General features: G+C 44.0%; 1 protein-coding gene across 4 annotated transcripts in view; it reads left to right on the top strand.

Moving 5' to 3' along the window:
- Nucleotides 1-23211, top strand: part of DDX31 (DEAD-box helicase 31) — a 69151-nt gene that overhangs the window by 3102 nt on the left and 42838 nt on the right. For 3 of the 4 annotated variants that reach the window (XM_007061036.4, XM_043530372.1, XM_037879707.2), the window contains exons 2-14: nt 508-761; nt 1779-1854; nt 2534-2577; nt 3033-3103; nt 4057-4121; nt 5488-5532; nt 7653-7694; nt 9800-9864; nt 13528-13647; nt 14035-14141; nt 14654-14877; nt 15716-15892; nt 19700-19759. In XM_007061036.4, the coding sequence (XP_007061098.2) occupies nt 508-761; nt 1779-1854; nt 2534-2577; nt 3033-3103; nt 4057-4121; nt 5488-5532; nt 7653-7694; nt 9800-9864; nt 13528-13647; nt 14035-14141; nt 14654-14877; nt 15716-15892; nt 19700-19759 (1350 nt within the window). The remainder of the gene's footprint in view (nt 1-507; nt 762-1778; nt 1855-2533; nt 2578-3032; nt 3104-4056; nt 4122-5487; nt 5533-7652; nt 7695-9799; nt 9865-13527; nt 13648-14034; nt 14142-14653; nt 14878-15715; nt 15893-19699; nt 19760-23211) is intronic. The other variant, XM_027823520.3, reaches the window with a different exon arrangement.

Below are 23211 nucleotides of genomic sequence, written 5' to 3'. Positions count from 1 at the left end.
TGCCTCAGTATTGACAGAGGAATATGGGGCGAGCAAAAACATTTCCAAGAGGAAGCAGGAGGAATTTCAAAAGAAATTAGGATCACTATAGAGCCAGGAATAGAGAGATCAGAATTCCTGAAGTCTGATGGAAGCACAGGTCAGAATCAAGGAGGATTCATCCCTGAAAGAGAGAAAGAAAGATGAGGGGTCGAGGTCTGGCTTCAATTTGATCATGAGATTTGCACAGCAATGCTTTGGATTATGTATATTTTAAAGAGGGTACTGTTCAGTTACTATAGAAACTGGGCACCAAAATAAGAATTTAGATTGTTACTATTTGTATTATAGTCTCTGCTCTGAAGAATGTGAACAGGTCCAGTTGCAAAATCAAACTCTGTTCTCTATACGTGGGCATGAAGGTTCCAATAGGAAGAGATGCAACTCTCTAGGGCCTTAGGAAGGGTATAATATTGCATAGTTAATCCTTATGTATTAATCCATCCTGTTTATTTGCTATCACTGAAGCAACCTAAAGCTCTGAAAAGGAAGCTCCAATGGGCAGACGAAGGCGCACCTTCAAAGCAGAAACACAAGTTGTCAGTATCCCCAATCAAGAAATGCACTAAGGAGGCTAACTTCTGCGTGAAGGGAAATTTGTCATCAAAATCTCCTCCAAAGAAGCACTCGGCTGACAGACAGAATGAAAGCCTAAGTAGCAGACCTTTCATTAAGACGTCTTGTCTGTTTAAAAACAACCCTGAGATTCCAGAAATTCGCAGGTATTTTAAACAAACAATCCCACACACCCCACTAAAATGCTATTGATTTCTCACCCTTATATGTACAAAGTATGAGGCTTTGTCCTTTTTCCCCCCATTGCTATGTACTTTCAGTCTCATCATCCATCTAGTATGGTGGTTTTCAGCCATTTCTAGACCAGGATCCCCCACCTATGTACCTTGGTTCTAGCCAGGCGCCTTCTCCCATTTCACAATCTGGGAAGGTATAAGAACCCATGTCGAATAGAATAGGAAGGGCAGGGTAGTTGTGACCGCCATGCTGAGAGCCTCTGATCTAATAAGGCAAAAATCCTGATTCTTCTTCTGCTGAAGTCAGTACGAGTTTTGTCATTGAATTAAGTGGCAGATGGAAGAATTGGACCTAGGGTTGGTTGGTATTTTCAAAAGACCCATGGCAGAGAGTGGTCTCAAACCACTCAAATAGACTGTACCTCTCCCTAGATTTATAACACTGTAGCCTGGAGACCATCCTGGTTTGCCCTATGGATTTAACCTGGCTCTAAATTGTTTTATTTCTTGGATGGTCCTTTATGAATCCATGCCCTTTGGTGGAGTAGGCCCTCAGGAGCTGGAGTATTGTAATAGGTTCCCTAGCTGCTGTTAACAATGTACTGACTAGGTAGTTTTCCTTCATTGTCTGTTGTCATGCTGGATCGTGAAAGAAGGCTTTAATGGGAGCCCCTGTAAAGAAAAAGCAGCATTAAGTAAGGGGTCAGATTCACTTTTGCTGTCTCCAGAAGGTGCAAATTACATTAGGATTCCACCAATAATGAGGGATTCCCCTAGAGGGTGCCCTAGGGATGTGCTGAATCAGCATATTCCATGCTGGCCTGACCATGTCCCTTCCCCAGGCAGATGTCTTGTTCCAGGCAGACTTTCTGTTACTGGGATTTTTGCATTGGAACCCAAGCTTGACTCTCCTATGAATCTGGCCTGTAGCCTGTGGGTGTTTGGAACTGTCTCAAGTTACTTTGGATTATTTCTCCTAACTTGCAGAGGTGGAGTGAAACAGGTGCAGGAAAAAGTTTTCACTTCGGATTCGTTCAGCCAGCTGGACCTCCATCCCCATCTGGTGAGTGCCAGACGGGCAACAAGGTCATTGCGTAGTGGTGTAAGGCTGTTTTACTGAGTTGTTTTTAATGGGTCTTTGTTTGGGAGGGTTTGTGCTTTTATACGTGGAGATGAACTTTTGGAGGATATCCCCCTGTGAAGTGAGACATGCTCCCTGTAGGAACCACTCCTGGTGACTCCGATTAGTTCACTAGTGATGTTGCCATCTGAGGGCAGCTTTTGCATCAAGCTCCCAATCAGTACCCTTAGCTGTGCTCCATCCAACATCAGCAACCCACATCAGCGCTACATCCAGATGCCATTTCAACACCAGTAGCCCATACCCCCACCAGTCCCAGATCATCTTTCTCAGCTAACACCATGCCCAGCTGGCACCCAATCCCACTGCATCCAAACACTTCCCATGGTTTCATGTGGGTTGCCGACCAAAATATGTTAAGGATCACTCTGAGGCCATGATTTAATAGCATGTCATGATCCGTCAGGATTAATAACATTTTGAGGGACTAACAGGAATACTTGTAGGACCAGTGAACTTTTCCAAGCACTTGCCTGGACTAGTGATCAGAGAGAGGGAGAGAATACCATGCTTTGGGGTTTCTCTCTCTCCTGCATTGCAAAAGTCATGAAAGTGAGTACTATAGAATTAAAACCTTTTAACACTATATTTATCTCTTTAGGTTTCCACAGTAACCACTGTCTTGAAGCTGTCTAGTATGACCAGGTAAACTAACCTGTATAAAATATTTTTCACTTCTGTAGCACCTTTCACTGGATGATCTCCAAGCACTTTACAAACGTAATTAATTCATAAGCCCCCACAATTCCTGTGAAAGTCTACGGGAGCTGTGAGTGTGCCGCACCTCCAAAAAGCAAGCCATAAAGTAACTTGATGTAGAGAGTCATTGGCAGCGCTGGAAATGGAACCCAGGAGTCCTGGCTCTTGGGCTTTAACCACAAAATCATCCTTATTTCTATTTAGCACAAATAACATTTTTCTGTTGCTCTATTTTCACGAATCCCCATTTCTGGTATAGTAATTTTCAGCAATAACTGGGAGAGCATCCAGGTTGTGTAAACCCAGGTACATGGTTTTGAAACAATTGAAGGGTTTTAAAACCTCACATCTTTATTAATACTTTGAGACTGATTTGGTGTTTTGTGTTCTTTGTTACATAGTGTTCAGAAGCAAACTATTCCTGTGCTGCTAAAAGGCAAGGATGCACTGGTGAGGTCCCAGACAGGGTCAGGTCAGTATTTAATTGACAGTGTTCCTTACTCGGGCACAATATCATTTGGATTACGTATACTTGAACTAAGCATTATGTTCACCTGTTACAGTTTGTGAAAATGACAGACCAACGACACCTGGCTAGAGACAGGCACACTGTAGATAGGGGGTGTGCAGATTTCTTCCATGCAGCTCCACCAGTGTATCTCAATCATGACATGCATCTGCCAGCTAGTCCCAAACCCATGGAGCCCAGCAAAGGCCAAAGAGGAAGCCACGCTCAAGGGGACCAGTGGATCCAGGCTGCACGCAGTGTCATATTTTGAATACCTGCTCAGTCTTTTGTGAGCAGCATCAAATTTTGCCGATTCACATAGGTGGGGCTGGAAAGAGTATCACCACGTTTTTTCTCCCAGTCTGACCCCATGACCTATCAAGCTTCCCATTTGAGGTTTCTAGCCTCTGACCTCAATTTAGGAGTAGTGGGATCTCTGTTTTTTCGTGATTCACTTAAGAACATAAGAATGGCCATACTGGACCAGACCAAAGGTCCATCTAGCCCTGTCTTCTGATGGTGGCCATTGCCAGATGCTCTAGAGAGAATGAACAGAGTGGGGCAATTTTTAGTGACCCATCTCCTGTAGTCCCACCCCAGCTTCTGGCAGTTGGAGTTTTAGGGACACATGGAGCACAGGGTTGCGTCCCTGACCACCTTGGCTAATAGCCATTGATGGACCTATCCTCCATGAACTTATCTAATTCTTTTTTGAACCGAGTTATTCTTTTGGCCTTCACAGCATCCGATGGCAGTGAGTTCCACAGGTTGACTGTGCATTATGTGAAGAAGTACCTCCTTTTATTAGTTTTAAATCTTCCTCCTATTAATTAAATTTGATTTCCCATCACTAATGAAATCTACAATTTCTAGCAGTTTTAAAATGACATAAACAGCTTGTTGTTTTTCTTACTAAGGTAAAACTCTTGCCTATGGCATCCCCCTTGTACAGTCCTTGCAGGGAATGAAATCAAAAATACAGGTATGTACCATAGAAATAAGTGTGCTCTCTTTTATTTTCAAAGCAATAAAAATAAACTACAGCTGGTGCACTGAGGTCAGTAGTGTCTCTTCCTGTTATGATGGTTAAGCAATCTCTCTCCCTATTTAGTTATGACATTTTGGAATTTGGCCTACATGACCCTCGTACTCTGTAAATATAAAAGCAATATAAGAAAAATATTAAGGGCTATATGTTCCCCTACACTTAATGTAGCACAGAGGGTAGATGAATGGGCCAAAATCTCAAGGTGGGGAGTAGGGGAAGGGAAATATCTGTGTACTGGGAAAGGTGGTTACATGGCAGATTTCCTCCACCACTCCTGCACGGCTACCTCTTTCCTTTCTGCAGCAATAGAGCCTGGCTCCATGTTCCTGAAGTGGGAAGAGTCGGGGAACAGCTGCTTTATCTTATACGTTCCCTCTCAAGTCCATCAAGAGTTGCCATTCTTAAAACATTTGGAGGTTGGCACTTCTAGGAGCAGCATTAGCTCCCTCTCCATGTTTTTTCAAACCCTGGTGGGAGTGGTCAGTGCATGCCAGGAGGCTGGCTTCAGAGCATGGCAGTGGCTCAGAACTAGGGTGGAGGTCCAGAGACTTGCAAAGGCAGGTTCCTTGTATGCTTTCTCCTCTTCACGTCCTGGCCTCCATATGTTTCAACAGCCTCTCCCCATTCAGATCATCATGTTGACCCAGGGGATGGTGCTGCAGATCCGTCCTCCTGTTTTGTGCCTCTTTAGGATGTGACAAGGGGGATTTGTTCTGAAATTGTTTATGGGTTGAAATAATTGCAGAACAGCTTGGGTTGTCACTGTCTGTCTCTTGTGTGTCTAATTGTTTCTGTGCATCAAATATTAGTGTATTTCTGCAGACTAAGAAATAATATGTGAAATTATATAGATTATATATAACAGGTGTGTGTAACATAATAAAATCTTAGCTACATGATCAGCATGGTGGATTTCACAGTGCAAAAAAGAGAAGACCATCCTCTACTAACGTTTAAAGGCTGTTAGCACCAGGGAAGGAAAAAAGATTTGTTTATGATTATAAGTAGGAGTAATGGAATGACACTGTGCAAAAACAAATGTAGGTTGAATATCAGGGAACAACTTCCTAACGGAGCTCTGCCGTCTAGTAGAAATTCACTAGAAGCCTTAAGGAAAGTGATGGAATCCCCATTGCTTTGAGTCATTTCAAACTGGACTGGGCAACGCAGTGAGGGGGACAATCCTGCCTTGAACCTCAGTAGGATTGATTTTATGAGTGAATAGCCACCTCTGTTTTCTATGATTCTCTGAGTTCATGGTGCATTCTGCTCAATGGTACTCTATCTCTTCTATTTGCAGCGCAGTGATGGGCCTTATGCACTTATATTAGTTCCAACAAGAGAGGTAAGTTAAGTCGCCTTTTTTCTAAGGTTCATGCAGGCATTTTAGAGTTGTGGTTCTTGTTACTTTCTCGGGCCCTGAGTATTTGACCATTGATTCTAGTAGGAGCAGGTTTGAGCTCTTGGCAAGCTCAAGAGTGCTCGTGAGATGTCTTAGCTAGTGAGAAGTTTACATGAAAAATTTCAATTGCAGGGGAGTTCAGTGCCTCCTGCCGTACACTCTAATTTCCATCCTAAGTTACATTATAACAACTTTCAGCATGGCAGTGCTTGCACTAGCTCTTGCTCTGTGATCTTTTAGTGATATCCTTGATTTTATTCCAGTGCTGAGGGGTAGATTTTCAGGTAGAGATTCGTGGCTCGTGTCATTGCCAGGAGGAATTATTGGCCGAATTCACTCCTGCTATAAGCATTTGCGACTCCATTGCAGGGAGTGGAGTTGTGCCCACAACTACCAGTGGTGATCTTTGGCCCACATGGTCTCCAAATCCCCCACATGGAAATGTTTCTTCCCAGGATATCCCATACTACCAGCTGGCATGTTTACCAGTTAGTGGTGAACTATAAAGAGAGGCAGTCCAGTCTTGATTTCAGTTCTGTACCCCATGTGTTCCCTTCTATCAAAGTCTCCCTGTCATCTTTAATTTAACAAAAAGTAAGCATTTAAGAGTGAGAGATTTGGGATGCCCAGTGGGACAGTTTGGTGGTTCATCTCTTCTCTCCTTTCCAATCCTTCACTCAAATCTTCCCCTTCCAGTCAGAGTATTTGCTGTCAGTATGAAATGTTTTCTCTTGCCTTCAGTGCCATACAGAAGTAAGCTGGAGAGAAACATCCAAGTTTCCCCTTGTGTTTAAGAATTGGTGGCAACACTGGAAGCTCCTTGGCTTAATACATAGGAAGGGAGAAATTTGTCTAACATGGGAAGGGAGAGTTTGTGAGTAAAATCAGTGCTGCAAACGCAACGGTTTATACAGACATTCCTGTTGATTTTTAAAGCCCCTTTTCAAATCCATCAGTGAATGTATGGCAAACCAGGAGTTTGTTTGTTCTCTGAACTCTTGTTTGATTTATTTTATTTGCCTTACAAAGGCAATTTCAGAGCAGAGTATCAATGTTTTCCATATCAAATGCTAATAACTTCCATGTGGAGAATTGATCACAGGTAACTAGTTTTGGGCACAATGTTTTATGCAACCTGCATTGCAGTATCTCATCTCAATTCTGGGAAGGGAGAAGGCTCTGAAGCTATTTAAATTTTTTACAGTGGCAAACTTTCTGCTTCCCCAGGATGCTGCATAAATACTAAGCATGTTCATAAAATGGATTAAAGGGTTGCTGTTGAGTACATTTATAAAGTTAGTCTGTGATTACAATTGGTATTATTTTTACTTTCCAGGGTTTGTAGTGGCCTCTTTGAAAGTTTGGCAAATAAATAATATTTAGCACTTGCCCACGTTTCGTCAGAGGAATTCAAATCATTTTACCCACATAAATAAGCATCACTCATATACATGTGCAACGTGTGCTTGGTAGATATTATCCCCACTTTGCAGGTGGGGAAATGAAGTTGCAGAAAGGTCACATGGCATGTCCTCGGTTGCACACTGGGTCAGTGGCAGAGCTGGGAATGCAACCCACAAGTGCTGGCTGCCAGTCCACTGCTTTAACCCATGGTTTACACTCCCTTTCTCTAACAGTTTTCTCCTGGAAGACATTCCATATTATCCCACACTGCTTTTAGTGAAGGAAAACCCAGCATGCCTTGGATAGTTTCTTTCTTGTGCATCAGCATCACCGAAGATGTCAACGGAAATGTGCACAGCTCTGAGAACAGTGTTTATTAATTTGAACCAGCAGAGGGAGCACAAGACATTGTTTTTGTATAGGTCCAAAGCAAATAGAGGTTTCTTCCTTTTTGCTGACTGTTTAATTGATAGGATACTGGGTGGGGTATATTTTTTTATTTAATAAAGATATTTAGAATTCATCACCAACTTACATCACCAGTTTTTAAGAGTCTGCAGAAAAATCAAAATTTGATATAAATTGCATGAAGCTATCCTTCTAGTACAGACGTGTCAGACTTCCATAAAACTTTATTTTCCATCTTTTGATGTCTGCAGCTAGCCCTACAGAGCTTTGATATAGTCCAGAAATTGCTGAAGGTAAGGATTTCATTCTTTATTTCCTTTTCACTCCTTCCCGAGCATTTTGCTATGAGATGCTAACCATCGTCACTTCCCCTAAGCGCAATAGGGAGTTGAGGGGACTCTGTACCTAACAGGATATCTGGTCCTTAAAGTAAAGAATAAAACCAGTTCACTTTGTTTTTAACGTTCAAGGGAAAGCCGAGCACATTTAAGCTTGATTTTCCCTATTGGATGTTTTCAACTATTCAGTGACTGCTGTGGTGATTCTTTCTAATACCCTAGGGAGCTAAATACATATTTGTTAAAGAAGAGTAGTAGATATTAAAAATAGATTTGTTGCGATGTTTTGTTTTTAGAGATGCCTGCCACTGCTTCAGAATTTCCATGGCTCTGAATGGGAACTCTTACCGGGACAGATACCACTGGACTCAGACTGATGTTAGACAGAGAAGGCTCTGATGTAGTAAAATGGGCCTCAGGGAATCAGATGGCCACTTGAATGTGTGTGGAAATTGGAGACTTGCAAAGTGTTGTGTTGGTACTTTTTTTTTAATTTGGTTAAATTAACCCAAAGAAAATGACGGTAAGAATAATAGAACGTCCCTCACAACAGCTTTAGGCCATGGTCCTGCAAACACTTACTCATATGTTGAACTTTACTTCCGTGAGTAGTTCCATTGATTTCAGTGGGACGACGGCCAGTGGTAAAGTTATGCCTATGAATAAGCATTTGCAAGATCGAGGCCTTAGTCTCTGCCTTCCCATGCAGCCAGCTGGTTTCCCAAGTCCTACCCCATCACCCTACTGTCAAGGTGTTTTTTTAAAAAAATTATACTAAAGACATTTTAAAAATATTTTAGTCATTTTTTCTTTGTAATTAAATGTCATAATTAAAAGATCTTTGATATTAAATTCAAGTCTTCTTTTTAACATTGGCCAATTGCATTCCATCAAGATCTAGAGCAGTTAAAGGTGACATTTCAATGAGGAGGGGAAAATTGGACTTGCGCTCTTGTTTTCTTCTTTCTTATGTGTAACAGGTAATATCCACACAAGCAAGACTAAACCTTGTTAAAATACAGTCAGGGCCACTGCTTTGTTATGGTATGATGGCCCAGTGTGGTAAAATTTGTAGTGCGGTGAGGCCTACATTTCCTGGTATAGCTAATTTGTTTGATCGGGTTTTTGTAAGGGCTTCCCATAATGATGAAGGGGTGGAAAGACATTTCTGTAAGGAGCTGGCTGAATTCCTGTTGAAAATATTAATGCTGCTGGGATTTTATTGTGTTTGTTAGGGCACCTAGAAACTTGGATACACTCCTTTTAAAATATTTATTTATTTATTTGATTTATTATAAGTTTAAATGTAATAAATCATTGGCGATGGTATGCTGGACTAGATGGTCCAATGGCCCGCTCCGTTAGGGCAGTTCTTGTATTGCTACATGGCATGTCACAAGCTGAGCAGTGTCCTGGCCTTTACATATCTTGTGGTTAATTATGTACCGTGTTAAAACTTATGTTGCATCTTTCTTCCATGCCCCCTCTTGAATGAGGTGGAGGGGGTCCATATTTTGTTTTCATCTGTTAAAAACTGGGCTTCGCTCTATTCTGCTGGAGATTAGGGCCCCATTGACATCTGTGACAGAACTCCTATTGACTTCAGTGGAGCTGGTATTTCACCTTGGGAGCCTTTATTAGCCCAATAACAAACCTATATAAAGGATCTTTATTATGTTTCTTTATATTTTGCTTGGCTATAGGAAGATTTTGCTTAAAAGGCAACAGGAAGAAATAGAATCGCAAATGGTCTTTGATCATTTAGGTTACACAGGGAGAAGGGGGAGACTTATTATACTATTGGAAGCGATGCAAAAATGATTGTATTTTCATCTTCCCAAACGACATTAGAAGCAAGTTAAATAGCTAGAATTAAATTTACCACTGATATTTAGCTGCAGGTAGTACAGTGCATGTGGGCTGTATCTGTTAGATCAAATCAGAAGAACAGCTATAAATCTGAGTTGCCTATCTTTTTGTCAAGAAAAATCAGTTTTGGATTAGTATCAGGCCTCTTCTTAAGACTACTTCATATAGGTCTTGGTTTACCCCCACTGTAGCCATTTACCTGGATTGTGCCTGGCGTGCTAATGGGGGGAGAAAAGAGGAAATCTGAAAAAGCCAGGTAGGAAGCCAATTTCTTAAAATTATATTTGGGTTCTACTTGTATCCTTTCATCTGTTTCTATTGCTGAGAATGCCTTTTTATTGGGAGAGATGCTTGTGGCTTGATCAAGGGGTGAACCCCTCTTCTCCCCCCCCCCCCCTCCAGATCTTACACAGAACTAGTGACTGGGTCAGCAGGGAGCATTCGCCTCCCTCAGTTAGCTCTAGTTTTAAAATGTTGATGAGCCTTCTGATGAGATGATCCCTGTCGATGTCAGTGTTTTTCTTCCTCTAACAAACACCTATATTTGCTTAGTCTACAGCACTGTCTGAAACAGGAATGTATTTGTCATGGAGAGAACAGCTGGATTTTTTCCCCCTACTGTTAAAATCTCACCCTTTTTATTTAATTGTAAGCAAATAATCCTAAACAGTGTTCTTGCATGAGTGGATATTACATATATAAGAGCTGTGTGGGAACCAACATTTCCATTTAGTGGGAAATTCCATGATTTTGACATTTGTTTTAGTTCTGAATCGGAACAAAACCAAAGCTTTTCTAAATATTCTGCAAAACAATTTTCAAATGTTTTTTGTTTTGATTTTGACTTTTTTAGTTTTATGTTGTAATTTATCATGTAAAATAGATTTAAAAACAAAAAATTGAAGTGTTCTATTATGAAGAAGTCAAAATGGAACTTTTCGACATTATCGAAACCTTTCATTTTAATTTTTTTCAAAATTTCCTCAAAAATCAGCACTTTCCCACAGAAAGTTTTGATTTAGATGAAAAGGCATTTTGCAATGGAAATCCTTTCCAATGGAAATTTTTTTTGCCAGTTCTAATATATACATGTACATCTTGTGTGGTTAAAAATCAAAACTTTTTTTTTTTTCATTTAAATTATTTTTTTAATGATCCTTCTATGGTTAAATTTGCTGTAAGCGATTAAAATAATTTAAATAACATTTTAAAAATATGATGCTTCACTGAGCCCTCCTCAACTCTGAGTGAGTTAATGCTGCTTTTCAAATTATATATAAAATCAAGACGAAAATGCATTTAAGTTTTTAATTTGCATCCGATGAAGTGAGCTGTAGCTCACGAAAGCTTATGCTCAAATAAATTGGTTAGTCTCTAAGGTGCCACAAGTACTCCTTTTCTTTTTATTTAATTTTTTGTGATCCATTCAAACTTATAAATGTCACAGCCATGTTCAACATTAAGTATCCCTATTATTGTCCGTCTTTCTAATGAAGCAAATGCTGGTATTTACATTTTTTCGAAATGGAAGTATTTCCAGATTGTGTTGTGCAGAAAAGCTTTTGCCTTAATTGTTACTTAAACTGAAACTAAAAGTATGTGCAGAGGGAATGTTTTCTTCATTTGAATTAGTTCATTCAAAGTTGGGAAGCTGATTGGGAGTTGAAAAGGCAGGAAAGCTGGTTTTCTCCTCCAATCTATGAATAAAAACCAGGTGGAAGACAAAGAGTTCTACTAATTCTAAACGTTTGAAGGATGTGGTGTCAGATGTTCAAAGATATTACATAAGAATGGCCATCCTGGGTCAGACCAATGGTCCATGTAGCCCAGTATCCTGTCTTCTGACCAATGCCAGATGCTTCAGAGGGAATGAACAGAACAGGGCAATTACTGAATGATCTATACCCTGTCATCCAATCCCAGCATCTGGCAGTCAGAGGCTTAGCTATCTTGGTTAATAGCCATAGACGGACCTATCCTCTAGGAACTTATCTAATTCTATTTTGAACCCAGTTATACTTTTGGCCTTAATGATGCTGATAAGTGCCTTTTGGGGTTTTCAGAAGTGCCAAAGCAGGCTGGGTGCTAATTCTCTTTAATTTCAACTCCCATTGATGTCAATGGGAATTAGGTGCCCAACCTGTGTCGGCACTTTTGAAAATCCTACGATGCACCTATCTGCATCTTTAGGTGCCTTTGGCAGTGCTGGGAGCTAACAGATGAGCCAGCACTCTGATCACTTATGTACCATCAGCCCTTCTCCCCCACACAAGGCTGAGTGGGGATATGTAAGATAATTAACTGGGAAGGCTGATGAACCAATTAGCCCATCTATAAGAAAGGCACAGGGAGGAAGTAGTGGAGAGAGGGCCTGGGCTAGCTGAGGCTGGTGTGTTCCGAGAGCTCAAGTAAGGGAGATCTCTGTTCCTCCCTAGCCCTGTGGGAAAGGGCTAAAGGTGGCGAAGCGCTGTAAAAAATTTGCTGCACAAGATTGTGTTGGGGTTGGTGATGGGAATGTAAATAAATCACATGAAGTTGCCTCTTACTGGACAGAGTCTGAGAAGTTTCTGGGGCATCAGAGTACGGGGACAGAGCACGTCTCGGTACAGTGCCTACATACCTTTTGAAAGTCTGGCCTATGCTGATCAGAAATAATCCATCAGTTCACTAACTACAGTTAATATTTCCGTTGTTTTAGAAACCAGTTTTAAATGCAGAGCTTGTTTTGATAAACTTGCCTTTTTTTCTGGTACATCCAGCACAATTTTAAATGCTGGTTTTGTGCAATTTTAATTGAATTCCAGTTTCCATCCAAATGCGGCTTGAAAAAAATCACAGATTATCATCTAGTAAATAAGAGATGCATCACTCGCCATTAGCTAACATTATAAACCATGTAAAATTCAATGAAATGTATGTCCAGCTATAAAATTGCTAAAGTAAATGTGTATAGATATAGTGTATCCTCCTGGTTAGCAAAAACAAGTACCAAATTTAGTGTAAAAGCTATATTTAGTTGTCAATCAAGATATTTTAATCATTACCAACCAGTTAAAAAAAATTCATTCTAAGTAAAATAACTAAAAGGTACAAATGCAAGAGAAGATTTAAAATCAATTCTTTAAATTTAGGTTTCCTGCTTGCTGATTTAAGTCATGATTAACAGTGATGATTTAAATCAGTCCACTCAGATATAGGGGGTGTGTGGATATCTGTATTTTTATATTATTGTTTATATATAAGCAAATTGTGTTTGCGTGTGTGCACATATATTTATGCACACAATAGCCTCAAACCCCCCGTTATCTAAATTTATCACTGACATAGGAAAACCCGCTGCATTTATGAGGACAAGACTTGAGAGCCAGGAATGCCTGTGTTTTAATCTCTGATATTGGCTCACTTGGGAAAGTTATTTAACCCTGCCTGTGTAAAATGGAGATTAAAATATTGGCCTGTCTCGCAGGGGGTTGCATTAATTAGCTGTATTTGTACAGTATTTTGAAGATAGAAAACTCCATATTAGTGCCATGTATTTTTTGTATTAATGATGGAAATGAAGAGCTAGTGTAGTAGATAACCTGAAGAGTGAAGTGAGCTATTATATGATAATACGCATGCTGCTATCCAAGAATGGGCACATCTGCAGAGTAAAGCTGAAAACTCAGATGCATCTCTTGCAAACTAGGGATGAGTTGTCCTTGGTTGCTTTTTAGCTGTGTGAAGCAGCTTCTCTTTAAAGAACTAGAGTGAAATCCTGGCCCCACTGAAGTCAATGAGAGTTCTGGCATTGACTGTAGTGGGGATGGGATTTCTCCCCTGTACTCTGTGGGCTCCAGTTCCCAAGTCCAGATCACTGGTATTACCAGATTAAGGATAAACTGTGAACTCTTTAATTTAATTTAATTAATTTGAACAGATTACGTAAAGGAATAAATATTCTCATTTCAACTCCTGGCCGCCTGGTTGATCACATCAAGTCCACAAAGTGCATTCACTTCCGTCGTATTCAGTGGCTGATTATGGATGAGGCTGACAGGTAAACTTTTAAGTGTTTAGACATTTGACATGGATAACGAAAACCTCTACAGCTACATTAGATAATGTATTCGACATTTTAAAAATAGGAGATCTAAACCGTAATGCTCCAGGGCATAAACCAACCACTTAGCGCCTGGGGTTTGGATGACGTTTCCCTCTGGGCAGGTTATTCTACAGTTGTCCATTACAGGGATTCTTGCACCTTCTGACACATCTGGTGCTGGCCACTGTTAGAGATGGGGTACAGGACTAGACAGGCCACTTGTCTAATCCACTATGGCACGTCCTATGTTCCTAATTGGCTCATGTAACCTTGAGCCTTCTCTTCCTTCTCTTTTCCTCTCTCTTCCCATAATGTCTTCTGTGGTCTCCATCTTATTTGCAGGATCCTGGACATGGGCTTTGAGAAGGATGTGACCGTGATACTCAATGCTTTAAATGCAGAGAGTGAGAGGCGGCAGAATGTCCTGCTCTCAGCCACGCTCACAGAGGGTAAGTTATAAATTGTGGATTGGTCCTGCTTTGAGCAGGGGGTTGGACTAGATGACCTCCTGAGGTCTCTTCCAACCCTGATATTCTATGATTCTATAGACATAGTTGCTGGAAGTAGGGATGCTGGGGGTGCTAGTGCACCCCCGGCTGCAAGTGGTTTCCATCATAGACAGGGTTTGGTTCAATGGCTCTCAGCACCCCCACTATATCAATTGTTCCTGCACCTCTGATTGTAGAGCACGCCTAGACCATGCCTCTCTCTCAGGTCACACATCTCTCATGTATCAAACATTGAAGTCTGTCGGAATGTTTTGCCAATTTCTTGAAAACGTTACACCTACATCAACCTCAAGCCGACCTCTACTGCTCCTGTAGACCAGTATGCCTTGCTCTTGAGGTGCACATGTTTACCCTACTACATTAATACTCAGGGAGACAAAGCGAAACAATTTCCTACAGTTTGCTTGCAGAGAAGCTTCTGCTTTGTGTTTAATGGATTTTGTTTGGTGCAGGAGTAACGAGGTTGGCCGATATCAGTTTGCATGATCCAGTGAGCATTGCCATTGTGGATGAAACCTGGGACAGAACCACACCAGAGCAGGAAGCCGTGTGTTCACCAGCCCGCATGGTAGAGGAAGGCTTTGCCATACCGGAAAAACTCAAACAGCATGTGGTGGTGGTTCCCAGCAAACTGCGGCTTGTCACCCTAGCAGCTTTTATCCTGGGGAAGTGCAAGGTGAGGCTCCGTCTGTGTTGTATTCACACCTGATTGGAATGAAGTGAGCATTTCTACCTCCTATTTTTCTATAGGGTCATGCAACTGAAAATGAAAGCGAGTAGCAGAAGGGATTGTGTTCTGCTGCATAAAACCCAATGGCCGAAGTCATTCCATGGTAGCCTGATTTTGTCTGTGAACCAAATCCTGAGCTCCTTCCTTGGGCTAAACTTCCACTGAATCCAACTCTTGTGTGTGTGTTTTCAAGGGCTCTGGGGTTGAGGGCCAGCTCTACATATATGGTGTACACACACACACGCACAAGCACACACCCACACACACCCCCCACCCCCGTTTGGAAACACGAATACCTAAATTGCATTGTGTTCTGATGAAGATCAGACTTGGGCTCAGTCTAACTTCCTCTGGTCAGGAGTTGTGGAACTAGGGGCCTTCCACTGAGAAATCCCTTATTTCAGTGCCTGAGGAGCCCAGCCTAGGCTCTGTCAGCTGTAGTGTTCCAGTGGCATACAGCTGTCTCAGACAGGGGCATTGCTGGTCCGAGGCCATCAGGGGCCATGTGGCTTATATCTAAGACTTTGATCTGTGTTCAGAAGTGAACTAGGAGCCAGTGGAATATGCAGGGCACCAGCGTGAGCTGTTCCCCTCTGTCTTCCCAGCTCAGCCGGGAGGCTCCTGTGTGTGGGATGTGAACTTTTGTTTTTAGCAGCCAGTTTATGTGCCAACATTTTTAATTGGTCTGTCTTCGGATGTATTAGAAATTGAGGTCATTGGGGGATCAGAGAATCGTCAGAGGCTTATAAACATGGCCGTGTGCGTGTTCTTGTTCTCCCTGCAGTTTGAAAAACGCCACAAGATGATCGTCTTTTTCTCCAGCTGTGAGCAAGTGGAGTTCCACCACAAGCTCCTCCTGAAAATCCTGCTGGGAGGCCAAAAGGCTGAAGAACCTGAACGTTTGCCGCTCCCCTCTTCACACTTAAAGTTCCTGCGACTACACGGCAACATGGAACAGGAGGTGAGTACCGCTGAAGAGTGTATTAAAAGTGGAATGGGCTGAGGACTGTCCTCATTTGCCCCTCCACCTTAATCTCCTTCCCCACAGGAAAAGTGTTTTCACATCCTCTGTTTTGTTCCACAACCACATTCCAGTTACGTGACTGGGGTAAAACTGGTACATCATAATAATACCAATACCTCGCTTTTATATCGCCCCTTTGATCGGTGGCTCTCAAAGCATTTTACAAAGGAGGTCAATATCATCATCCCCTCTGGTACATGGTTCTAGGACTGGAAATTTGTCACTCACTGTGCTGTTGAATCTATGCAGCTGTGCTTCTAGGCATGTTATGGGTTCTTTATACCCAAGGGATCACATGGTGTGAACAGAACACTGGTGAAGGGGTCTACAGATGCTGTTTTGTAGCAGAAACTTCCTCTTCCTTCCTTTTCCTCCTCTTCTGATTCCAGCCTTGGTCAGCCCTCTTAAGTGTGGCAACATGGTCTAGCAGTTAGGGCACAGGTATGGGAGTCCGGAGACCTGGCTTCTATACCGGACTCGGCCAATGATCCATTGTGTGACTTTGGGTGAGTCGTTTCACCTTGTGGGGCCTTCGGTTTCCCTATGCATTAATACACAGAGTGATCCACGCCCGCGAAGCACTACGGCAAAGCTGTGCTGTTGTTTCAGTGCGCTGATGCAGTCACACAGTGTTCCCCAGTGGACAAACTTAAACCATTGCCCCTTCGTGAGCCTACATTTTCAGCTTTCTGAGCTAGGCAGGAAAGTTCTTTGACTAGCAAAGGAAATAATCGTATAAAATAACATTTATTATGAATAATGTTCAGGACTCGGTCAGCCAGTGTATCGACTAACAAATTGCTGGCCCCATTATTATGGAGCTGAGCAGACTGGCTTTGGCTGCAAAGAACAGTCCCGTGGGAGGGAATTGTCTGGCAGGGGATTGTATTACAGCAACCCAACGAAAGATCACCTAACAAAAGCGACTGGTGTGTTGGTGTTGGATATGCAGGGCCTGGCTGACCAGCTGATTAGAATAAGATTTGATCCAGAAAGAAGTGAGAGGCCAGGAGAAGCGTGTCAGTTTCTGCTGTGAATGTTCATTCTCTCTTAGTAGGAGAGTGAAACGTGTGAGCCATTGTCTCTGAAAAGTCAGCAACCCTCTCCCAGGGGGAGAGTCACTGCCCTGCCCTGAGCAGCAAGGCAGAGATGGCAAATGAACAGTGCTCATTTGATGAGGCAAGAGGTGAAGAGCCATTGTTTCTCTCGCTCATTCCCATCCTGCCAAGACCAGGAACATGTGTTTCACTGTCCTGTATGCTGGCCTTCCCTCAGCCTGCCCGCCTGAGAGCAAGCAGGCCTGGTCTGGTCCGACTCTACCCCGACCAGCTGTTAAGGCAACAGAACGCCACTAAGTAGCTGGCATCAAGGGAAGGGTTTTGCCTTTTTAGTACCCAGTGTGTAATTAGTGCTTGATGTCTTCAAATTAAGAGCATTAATGGAGCTAAATTGTGGATCCCATATGGTACTGCTGAGCACGGCTGCTGTCAGTGTCAACAAGATGCAATGCGTTCTTTTCTTCCGTTTTTGTTGGGAGAAGGTTGGGCATGTCAGGGAGGCCCAGGCTACTAGTGTCCTTCCTCGGAGCAGAATGATGTGTCCAGCCAGGGTGCAAATGGGTAAAGATTCCTTAGACGCCTCTTTCATCTAGCCCCCTGCTAGAAACAGACCTATATTGATAGGGATTGGAGTTGGAGCAAGGCTTGGAGAGTGAGGGCAAGGATACCTTGGGGGGGGAAAAACCTGCTGCCAATAGATACCAAAGAGACGTGTGATATTCTTGAGGCTAGAGAGAGCCTGAGCTAGAGAAATGGAAAGGGTGAGATCTAAGACAACTCAGGAAAGAAGATTGGGACGTATTCACTGACTTCCTTCAGCTGAGCAGAGAGGAGAGGTGGCGGAGACCAGGTGGTACAGTAAATTAAAGCATTAGCCTTTTGCCTCTGGAGACCTGGGTTCAAGGATTGCCTCATGTGGGTTTGATGGGGTGATGTAAGTCAAACTCCCTTTTTATTTCACAAGAAAATACAGTGTGATTGGATGCAATAAACAGTGTCTGTTCAGGAAAGTCCCAGGGCTGGAATAGCAAAAGGTTCTGCAGGTAGAGCTGGAGGTGAATTGGTGGAGCTGTGTCGGGTCTTGGCAGAGCTGTGCGAGGTGATGTCAGATGAGCCTATGTTCCAAGCTCTGTTAGGGTGAGAGACGTCTCTGGTGACAATTCAGTGTATATGGCCCAGGCCATGGTGACAAGGCTAAGCTGCTTCCCCACATGCGAGTGTCTTCCTGGGGATGCTGATGGGGGAATGGCAGGGAGGGTCTCGCTTTAGAGTGGGTTCGAGAAAATGTTTCATTCAGCTCAGCAGTTGATGATTCTGATACTTAAGCCCCCCAAGATGTGAGTGCTGCGTGGACTGGGGGAGAGGAAAGCAGTGATTTTTTTTCACTGTCACAGTGCTTTAACCCAACTTGACCGCTAGGGGGAACCTCATAGACTCTCCCAGGCAGAGTTATGTCTAAGCCAGCAACTAGACCTGCCTCCTTCTAGTCCAGGGGTGGGCAAACTTTTTGGCCCTAGGACCACATCGGGTACAGAAATTGTATGGAGGGCCAGGTAGGGAAGGCTGAGGGAGGCTATGCCTCCCCAAACAGCAAGGCATGGCCTGGCCCCCACCCCCATTCCAGCCCCCAGGAACTCCCACCCCCATCCATCCCCCCTTGCTCCCCACCACCTGACCGCTCCCTGGGCCCCCCCATCCAACCCTCCCTGCTCTCCCCACCCCACATTACCTCTGGGGTGGGGGAAAGGGGGGCTCAGTCCTTTCCCTGTGCATTTCCCCTGCTTGTTTGGCTGCTCTTCCTGGCAGTCGGGCAAGGCTTGCTTCCTGTCTGGGCTTGGCTGCTGGGGACAGGGGCCAAGCATGCTGGAGGTGGAAGTGGGCCCTGGGTTGCTCTGCCCCTTTCCCCAACAGCAGGGCCCAGGCTCCTTGACCACCCCCATGCAAGCCCTCCTGCTCCTTGCCTCCCCCACACCCCCTGAACTCCCCCTGACCGCGCCGCCCTGGAGCACCAAATCTGGCCGCTGTAGCCGTGCCACCTGGCCGGAGCTGCAGCCACGCTGCCAAGGTGCTGGGGGAACTGTGACTGTGAGGGAGGGAGGAGAGCAGAATGGGAGGGGCCAGGGGCTAGCCTCCGCCCCGCTCACCACGCTGCTGGGGAGTTGAGCTGGCTCTTTTGCAAGCCTGTCCTGACCCCGCTCCCTGGCAGGAGCTCGGGGGCCAGAGGGAGGGGTCCTGAGGGCTGGATGTGGCCTGGGGCCGTACTTTGCCCCCCTCTGTTCTAGTCCAACGTAAACTACCGTTTTCTTCTTTGGTGGGTCCTTTTCCCACAGATACAGGTGATTCTTTTCAGCATACTAACATCACCCCCCCGCCTGCGTCTTCACAGGCCCTTGGGATGTTGGCCATCTTGAGCTGGGCGTATGCATTTGGGCCAGTAACAGATGCTGCACCTTCCCTGATGGTGTGATAGTCTTTACTGTGTGGAGTGACACCACTATTGCCATAGATTTTTTTCTCACTTCCAAATCTCCTAAGGTGCTGGGATGGAGCCACAGAATTCCACCCACTTCTCGAAACTGGACAGAAATGATGGAAGATGAAGAGGGTTCAAACATAAACTGTTAAATTTTAGTTATTTGCTTTACAACAGAGTATAAACATGTGCTGTGTTTCTTTTATCCTCCAGGAAAGGACAGCGGTGTTCCAGGAGTTCTTACAATGCAAGACAGGCATCTTACTTTGCACTGTAGGTAACGTAGCATATAACGTGCAAAAGACTATACGGGTCTTGATCTGGGAGTGGGAGAGCAGATGACTTGGTGATAGGAGACCTTGACCTAATCCTGACTCTCTAGGGGAAAGGCATTTATCGGCTGTATGCTGTAGTTTCCCTCACTTGTAGAATAGGAACTTTACCACTCTTTGTAAATTACTTTATGATCCTTGCATGTAAGGCACCATATGTAAAGTGTCTGTATACCTGCATGTCTTGGAAAATGTGTCCATTTGTGGCAACTTGCCCTACGTGTGCAGTGAACGAAAAGCTGTCCTGACTTGATGACTATCCCAAGGTTAAAGACACAAACATGCAGGGATTAAAGGGAAGACCAACCAGAGGACTACTTCATTATAACTGTGTTTTGCTTTGTTGCTATCCATGGCTTGCCCTTCAAGCTTCCTTCAAGGGTGGGGAGGGAAATTGCCATGCTCTACTAAAGTTTGCTGGCACCCTTGTGTAGATGTGGCACCTTCCACTTCTAGCTTCTGACCGGTCGGTGCCACAGCTAGCCTGCTGCAATGGTGCAGAAGGCTGCACGATTTGCTCTCTAATAGTGGCAGCTGTTGATCTGAAAACGTGTGAATCTTGGTGATTTCGACACACGGCAAACTTGTAAATTACAGTGATCGGGAGTAATTAGAGCTGAGAAACCCTCTCCAGCTCTGAAATTACTCTCTTTGCTGTGACATATTGTTCTTAAAGGGAAAAGGTGGCAGGTTTGTGGAGGTTTGTAGTTTATTGTATTGTATGTAAAAGCCATAGTTTGCACTGGGATTACCAAGCCTGAATAGAGGAGCCTTTGACTCAGAGTGTTGCTTCTCCCAGATTGTGACACCTGCAAAATGTGCCCATCTGATGCTAGTCCTTGCCCGAGGAACCCACTTCCGTTTGCTTCTTGACCTTGATCAAGTCACTGTGCCTCGGTTTCCCCGATAATATCAAGATAATATTTATCTATCGCGACATGAGGAGGGCTGTAAATCTTATTAATTCGCTGATGTTTGTAAAATACTTTGAAACTAATACTAAGGCCTGGGCTACACTGGGGCGGGGGGGCCGGCCGGTTCGAACTAAGATACGCAACTTCAGCTACGCTATTCGCGTAGCTGAAGTCAAAGTACCTCGACTTACCTGGCCATCCTCACGACAGCGAGTCGACCACGGCAGCTCCCCCGTTAACTCCGCTTACTCCTCCTGCCGAGGTGGAGTACAGGCGTTGCTTCGGGGATTGATTTATCGCGTCTAGACAAGACGCAATAAATCTATCCCCGATAGATCGATCACTACCCACCGGCGGGTAGTGAAGACATAGCCTAGGTAATGTTAAATACCATATAACTGTTATTTACTAGAATCTGTGCTCGCGCTCTATATTAAAAGCATTTTCAGGGAAGTAGCATATTACTGTGTAATTATAGGCCAACCCCAATTTAGAAAGCAGCATGCAAGGCTGTGTGAAGGTTTGATGGGTAGTAAATGTAGGTTTGCTAACAACATATTGCTCCATTTTTCTGCAGAAGTGCAGATGGAACATAAACATGTTGTCTTTTCTGCGTGGCATATGTTCAAAGTTATCAAGTCTGTAGTTTTGGTCCCTCCATCTCCCATCAATGCACAAATTCAGATCTGCTTTAAGTAGATGGATGAAGTGCAAGGGGAGTGAGCCGCAAAATCCATCCACAGAAATTAGGGAGAATTATAATGAGCACGGTGCAGCTGTGCAAATGCACCTCATTCCTGAATTTCAATACATCCCCACCTCTTCTGTGCCGGTCACATGGCACAAAGGGCTGGTTTGAAAATTCCTTTTCAGTTGGAACTTGATCCAGGTTTGGAACCCAGAATCCGCAGAAATGAAAGGCTGGTGGCTTAACCCTCTTCCTCCTGCTAATCATTGTGCCATGGTTTTAACTGGGTGATTCTCAACATCAAAGAACCGCAGTGCATAGTAGATGCTTTACCGGATCACACGAGGGAACAACAGTTGGTGGTGGGTGAAGCTTTCTGCTTCCTTAAACCAGCCTGTTGCTTTCTAGCTACGTGCCACGATCATCTTTAGCACAAATCTAGACAAAGGCAGTTGGAGAACTAGCCTGTTTTATAAACCAGAGCTGCTCCTTGGTTTGTGCCCTGCTTTGTTCATTGGTCTCAAGCCATGACTAGGCGGCTGCAGGAGTATGTCTCTGGGCTGGTGATCTTTAGTTAAGTACATTTATACTCAGCATGGACCCTTTATAAACAGCTGGGAAGTTGGTGTTGGTTCCTTGGGCTCACAGGATCCAGCTGCAACGGGGCTGGGTGGGAAGGGAGAGAACGGGAAGATTTGGTTACCTTCTTCCCAGGTAGAAGTAGAGGGAGGAGACTGAGCCTTGGACAAAGAGATAGAGATGAATCAATTTGCTGCAATTTGCTGGGCACCTGCTCCTGGGAGAGACCATTCAACAGGAAGCTGGATTGGGAGAGGAGACACAGTCTACGACAACCTCCTTTACAAGATACTCCGCTCTTGGGAGCAGGGTGGGGACAGACGGGAAGATAAATAGGATGAAGGGGAACAGAAAGGAAGATACTCCAGTGGTTAGGTGCTAGCCTGGGACTCTGGAGACTTGGATTCTGTTCCCTCTTCTACTACAGCCGTCCTCTGCGACCCTGAGGATGTCACAGAGGGCTTGTCTATATGAACGCTTAGTTTGTGGCAAGCCGGGGTATAAATCTACCTTGCACTAGACTGCTGACTGTCCACGGGGACCCTGCTGCTGCACTCTTAATGGTTCCCTAGTGCGCTTTGACTTACCCCACCGTGAAATGGGAGTTGATTAAAGCACACAAAGGAGCTTTTAGTGTGTAGCTGCAGGATCCTTAGTATGTGCGGACTAGTGCAGGGTCAAGTCACACCCCAGCTTACCACAAATTAAGTGTTCGCACAGACAAGCCCTTTGTCTCTCTCTGTGCCTCACTGCCCCGTCTGGAAAATGCAAGCCATATAAATACCTTAGGGAAAGAGAGACACTTAGCACTATTCCCGAACTGCAGGTGCCACCTAACATGGACGTCCCCAGGGCAGCCAGGAAATGTGCCTGCCTCCTGCCTACTAGTTCATTGCTCTATCTGACAGCCGGTGTCTTCTATACAGTTGTCATTCCCTGACTAGCAGTGAAAATGTTTCACGTGGGGGAGTTCCCAGCCCCTTTACTACAAAGCCCTCTACGTGCTTTGTACCCATAAGGTGCCAGGTCTTGCTCACTAAACGCAGGCTTCTGTTACTTAACAAAGAGCCGTGGAAAAATAAAAATCCCTCTTCCTTCCTATTTCTCTGTGACTCCGGTGTCTCTCTCACTCATCTTTCCATGGTGGCAGTCCCTGTGATGCTTTGTTTCTTTCATTATTTATATAATATAATATATATATTTTTTTTGCCA

The sequence above is a fragment of the Chelonia mydas genome, chromosome 16 (genome assembly GCF_015237465.2).
Source record: "Chelonia mydas isolate rCheMyd1 chromosome 16, rCheMyd1.pri.v2, whole genome shotgun sequence".
NCBI classification, from domain to species: domain Eukaryota; kingdom Metazoa; phylum Chordata; order Testudines; family Cheloniidae; genus Chelonia; species Chelonia mydas.
Note: the sequence above shows the minus strand (reverse complement) of the source record. Positions and strands in the feature narration are given on the sequence as shown.